Below are 6,212 nucleotides of genomic sequence, written 5' to 3'. Positions count from 1 at the left end.
CACTAAGAAGTCATCTTTCATAGATTTAAAGATTGACGAAGAGCTCTGATTTTAATGAAGTCAAAGTCTCTTTCTTTGATGGGTAAACATGAATAAACTTTCTCTGAGCCTCAGTTTGCTGAACAGTGAAAGGTGTTTTTCTCAAGACAGGCATTTGGATACAGCAGCCTCTCATTAAGTAGAATTGCTATTAGTACAAAGGAACAACCCATCTAATAAGAGAAGAGGGAATATATAGTCAGTTACAACCAGAGTGGAACAGAAGCAAAAGCCAGGGCTGCATAACACTGACATTTTTATTAGAATCATTTGTAACAAATGGAACTTGTGTCAGCAAAGAACTGATTTTCATACAGACTTCTTTCGCCACCAATGTAACGAAGTAAGAAAATAAAAAGCACGCCTTTCATTCTGTAAAACGTTTACGCGTACTACTAATTAGAGGTAATTGTATTTTTTAACAAGCCATTTTACAAGTTATTTTTTTTTAATTTTTCAGTCTATGCATCCAAAACGAGAGCAAAGAACACAACTGTTATTATCTTTGTAAAGACACTCCAAGCTTGGATGGCAAAGCCACATAACTGATGGATAGGATGGAACTGTAGCCTTCTGATCTCTGCTGGAGTATCAGGGCACCCATAAACCCAAAGAAAAGCAAAACTCAAAAAGGAAATAGAAAAGGGAATTAAAATAAAGGGAAGGACTAAAAGCAGAACCAAAAATAAACAGGAAAGAAAAAAATCTGTACCTAACTGCAGAATTTTTCCCTTCCTGCTTCTATGCCGTGTTATTTACATACACACAAATGAATTTCTGAAGCAGTTTCTTACAGATGGGTTCAAGTAATAACATTATTGGGTGTAGAATCAATAGGGCAGTGCATAGTACAAAGGTATAGAAAGTGCAAAGTTCCCTAGAGGCCCTTCCCTCCCCTGGCTGTCCTCGCCATTGTCTAACCATGCAAATAATTTTTTAAAAAAGAGCTAAAATAAAGTTCTGTACAAATCACTTTTTATATATTTTGATTTTTACCATTGTAACTAATTACAAAATTATACATAACTACACATACATAGGTAAATAATAGCACCGTACTGGTTATGATGATGAAAAGAATTGGAAACTGGAAAGTTTATGGTAATGTAGATAAAGATGTTTACCTGGGAAAATAAAACTAGAATGCTTGTAGAGAAAAGCAGAGTGGAATGCACATCAATGACAGTAAGGGAGTTAGTTTTTGGAACAGCAAGATATCTGGACTAGTCACCTCGTTCGTCTGTGGTATGCATCCCATTCATTTTCTTCTTATGGTCTCCTCTTTCCCTTTGCCAAATGGGCAGTTTTGATTGCAGGGAGAAACTGCCCATAGCCAATGGTTCTGGTGTGCAGTAATACACCATCAGATTCTACATGTCCAACATGGCATGTCTGTAATGATGCAATGTCTGTCTGACCCCCTTGGTTTCACTAAATGAAAACTATAGCAGAGTAATCTGGCACTTGGATAAATCTCCAGAAGATACAAACTCAAAGAAAATAACAATAGACCCACATAGTGCACATTCTTCTCTGGTTCTGATGTAGGTTAGAGAGTCTCGTTCTGAGGTAGCCTTCTAGATACGTTTTTTTAGTATTATATTTTTTTCTTCTTTTTTTCTTTTTTTTTCTTTTTTACAAAAGTGCTCAAATATGATGCTTGCGAGTGTTTGGTCTCTTGGATTTCATTCTGCTTGTGATGGGAAAATGTGGAAAACAAAAGTCTTTTTATGCAGAACATCAATGAAGCTAAAATCATATCAAAAAATTATACCGATACCCAAACTCTTTAAGAGTTCCTTGGATATTCCGAGGGTTCTTTAAAATAGTGTAAGTTATGGCAAGCTCATGCCATCATTCATGGCTTCCTATAGCAATTATGTTGGAAATTTGGGGTGGGGGAGACACATATAGTTGTGTAAATATATACATATACATAAGTATTTTAATGTCCCCTTTTAGAAAAATCCTAGTGGAATAGCAAGTATACTCCAAAGTTGCCAATGATGTTTGTCACTAAAGTTTGGTGCCATTACTGAATGTTCTAGAGCAGATTTAGGAGGGATTATAAATAAAGCAAGTAGCTTTTCCTGATGTTGACCACTGTGAAAAGAAGGGCCCTGATTATCCAAGTGCTTTGGGCTGCTTACAATCACTAACATCCCCGACTTGGTTGAAAACTAGGAATGCATATTATTCAAAGAGTTTTTGTACATGTGGTAAACAGATAATGCTTTAATTGGAAGAGTAACATATGAACAACTAGTGGAAATACGAACTAAAAGCTAAAAAGAAATGCTATTAAAATAGGCATCAATTATAAGGCACTCTAAATGCAAAACTAAAACCAAAAACAAAACAAAGTACAGCACTTCCCAGGAATGCTGTAAGCCACAGAAATATTTCTGACTGAACAGAGTAACATGAGTTTGGCTTTGCCCCTGTTACATAAATGCAAAATTCATAGCACATACTATAGACAATATACGATTGAATACACTGTGTTTTTTTAAACAACTTGATAGCTGATATATTACAACATTCTCCCCTCCTAAAGGGATATGCACTGACCTTTCCCACATGCACACCTCTTAGATATTTAATAATTTTTTATTGCACTAGAGTGTTAGAAATATTGAACTTCGTTGGAAGCCTGGCGAACAAAATGATATTTGTGAATATGATTGGGTTGGGAGGAGATTAGGGGGTGAGGTTTGACAATCACTGATGTGCATTCCTCATTTCCCTTAAAAATGAAAATTCTGTGATATTAGGAAATACCGATGTCAGAAAATGAATAACAAATTGAAAAATATGCTTATAATTGCTTTCTTACCTTAAAAAAGCTAAATCATGGAAGAACTGAATGATAACTATCTTTTTGTGTGGACACATTATATATACATAGACACCCCTAGAAAATATGGATATATATGTATATATGTTAGCAGCAACTTTATACTTTGCGCCTCCCTGTTGATTCCAAAACAAAAGCCGTGGTTATTTGAAGAAAATGGGTACTTTCTTTCCAATTAAAATCAAACAAAAGTATAAAAGTAATAATATCTGACAAGACCAATACTGTAGATTATGGATTGCACAAAAATGTGCAAAAGTTCAAATTATTTGATATTTCTACAGCAAGATATTACAGATAACAGTTCTACAGCTTAAAAAAACCTACAATTTGGAAATAAAAAAATGAGTTATGTAACTTTTTTAAAATCACTTTTATCGAATGATACATTTTGTTAAAAAAAAGTTTTACACAGTTAAAAATGAAGCACAGGTCAGCAGTATCTTTACAATACTAAAAAACTAAATCAAAGACTTTCTTTTTAAACATTTCCCCCTTTTCCCCCTAAAATGTTATGAGCAGTATGGTGGGGAGGGGCGATGTCGAAGCAGAGTCAGTTTTGTCATGAGAAGCCGCACCAACAAACATCTTGCACGGAAGTGCACCCTCTGATAATTTCTTCTTACACCTACCAAGCAATCCTGAACAAGATGGTGGTTCTTTGCTGTATTTTCTTCTTCCCTTTTATTTGAATCCTTGAGGTATCTGTAAATAAAATCCTTCAGATGCCTCATCAGTCAGGATTCTTTCTTATTTATTTATTTGTTTAGGTTAGATTGTTAAACTGTGAATTCTTGGTCCACCTGGAAGAGTTTGGTTTTAATTTGTTTTCTGTGTAATAGTCCTACTAAGAGGTTGTTAGCTAGAAGTTAAGAAGGACTTCGTAAGTGCCCTGTATGGCTCAGAAGAGACTCCATGGATATTGAAGGGCCTGTAGCAAAAATCCAAAATGGATCAGGCGTTTCTACGTTGCATAGTGATCAAAACTGCCCAGGTACTCTAGTGCGGCTCGATAGCAGAACTGATACTGATCCTGCAGGAGAAAAGAGGGTTTGTAAGTTCATTTTAGCAGAAAAATCAATCCCAGAAATCAGTTACATCCAAGTGAGAGCAAAAAGCACATTCGTTAGTCTATCAATTCAATGACCAATTGGTTTCAATAATCAAAGAACAATTAGCCACATGGTGGTTTATTAACTTCACTAATTAGCAGTTCAAATGAAACACCTCCTAATTCCAAGTCTATGTTCAAGTGAACTTGAACATAGTTCAAGTGAACTTCCTCCGAGTCAGATCAAATGAGGACCACTGACTGGGCACATAAACCCCTGTTGTAGTCCCATACATTGATCTGCTTGTTTTCAATAGCTAAGCCTAAATTTGCATATCTATGATGTTTGATTCTGAGTTCGCCTATCCTTTAGGGGAGTGAGGGCTGGTCAACCATAAGTGGTGCTGGGATGAAACCTGGGTCAGCTGCATGCAAGGCAAGTGCCCTACCAACAGATTGGTTGAGAATACGGAGGAGGGAACCCCTTCCCTCCCAGAAACATTGAGACAAACACACGCAAAACTTCTTATTAGCCCTTGCGGCCTGGAATCAGAATTGCATGTCTGTTTGTGATGTTCCTGAGTAAGCAAGGGGAGCAGGGGTGCTGAACTTTCAGACCTTCGGTCCCCTGCAGACAGCCTCACACTACTGGTTGCCTACATTGAAAAATAACTCATCCTGTTTGGCCTGATTTGGTGTGATTGCTAGTTGTCTGTTCCACAAAGGCTGCCGAAATTAAAATGGCATGAGACAAGTGCTTCTTTAGAAATGGAAGAACACTGTCATTTTGAAATAAGTTAGAGCACTGTTAGATGGAAAAATTATAATTTACAGATGAGAAGGGATGAGAAAAAGGAGGATTTTCCCTATAAAAGGAACATATTTTCAGTAACCAATGGGGCTGAAAGTAGATAGTTTCTATTTTGCTTAAATGTGCATTTTCTACAATAAAAATGGTAATGTAAAATAAATGGAGTTTACTTCCCTATCTTGTCAAAGTGTTAAGGCTTTTTAAATATCCAATTTTCCTCTGTCACCCTAACAACCATTAACTTTGTCAGGCTGACATAAATATTGCAAACCAAATTCTTATACTGTTTTGGCATCAAAGTTGAGAAGATGGATGATGAATATAGGAATCAAAATAAATGCAAATTATTCTAAGAACTATGTGCTGTACTGTACTGTTCTCCCGTTGTTCATCGATTTTGCTCGAGCGGGCCCAGTAACATCTCCATTTTGAGACTTCTTGTTACTGTGTTTGGCATATCGGATACATCATGGGTAGCTTGCCAGGCTTTGCCGTGTGGGCGAGATACTCTTGTTAACTTGTCGGGCTCTCCGAGAGGGGTGGAGGAATCGAACCCGGCTCAGCCAGGCTGGCTGTGCACAAGGCAAATGCCCTACTGCTGTGCTATTGTGACTTTCCTAATAATAGCTTGATTAGAAAGTGAGCCAAAGTCTATCATGTGCAAGGAAATGTGTTTAAAGTATCTAGCTGTATATATATATATATATATATATATATATATATATATATAGCCTATCATGTCTATTTTTCTACATGAATATGCAATAATATGTAATTGTCATTTGTACACCAAAATGTGCAAAACATGTTTGGGCTAAAAAAAGCACCTAACCTCCAAATCAAAAAAACTAAGATATCAATGGGAGAGTTTCCAATCAAAGAGGGTTGCAAATAAGCTCTTAAAAAATTAGATAATTTGATGCTTTTTCTATAGTACTTCCAAGTAATCTGCTTCTGAGGTAGAGTGTGAATTCTGGGAGGTCTGGATAGAAAAAACATTTTAGTTTGTTCTTGTGATAGGACAATGAGATTTTTCTTACCTCTGTCTGTACCATAGCTGGTCGTTGTGTTCTTAACATTTTGACAGTCTGGAAGATGTCTACAACGCCTTCATATCTCATCCTTTCCAAAACAATGCTTAGTGTAATGAAGACTCCAGTTCTTCCAACACCGGCACTATCAAAATAACAAAGGCACTCAGTCTTGGGAATAATTATTTGAAGATAGGCCTATGTACAAAAGCTTCCATCTTATGCTACTCCACAACAGGGTTCAAGAATAAGTGGTGTCAAATTGATAAAATGGTTACTCTTATGATGTGGGAGAATTAATATGGACTCAACGGGATAAAGTACTATAAAATAAAAATGACTTTCAGCTATGTGTAGAGGCCATTTTAGATAATTAGGGAAAAATACAGCAAAATGAATGAATATAAGGCAGGATAATTTTTT

The 6,212-nt window shown here is 36.3% G+C and overlaps 1 protein-coding gene across 5 annotated transcripts in view; it reads right to left on the bottom strand.

The window, feature by feature from the left end:
• Positions 1–278: 278 nt before the first annotated feature.
• The window catches only part of PTPRD (protein tyrosine phosphatase receptor type D), a 1,654,013-nt gene continuing 1,648,079 nt past the window's right edge, over positions 279–6,212 (bottom strand). For all 5 annotated transcript variants that reach the window (XM_056130610.1, XM_056130612.1, XM_056130611.1 and 2 more), the window contains 2 exons: positions 5,799–5,934; positions 279–3,929 (listed from right to left, as the gene is read on the bottom strand). In XM_056130610.1, coding sequence (XP_055986585.1) covers positions 3,861–3,929; positions 5,799–5,934 — 205 coding nt within the window. In that variant the 3' untranslated portion in view covers positions 279–3,860. The remainder of the gene's footprint in view (positions 3,930–5,798; positions 5,935–6,212) is intronic.

This window comes from Sorex fumeus, unplaced genomic scaffold (genome assembly GCF_029834395.1).
Source record: "Sorex fumeus unplaced genomic scaffold, SorFum_2.1 ptg000079l, whole genome shotgun sequence".
NCBI lineage: Eukaryota > Metazoa > Chordata > Mammalia > Eulipotyphla > Soricidae > Sorex > Sorex fumeus.
This window is presented reverse-complemented; position numbering and strand designations above follow the sequence as displayed.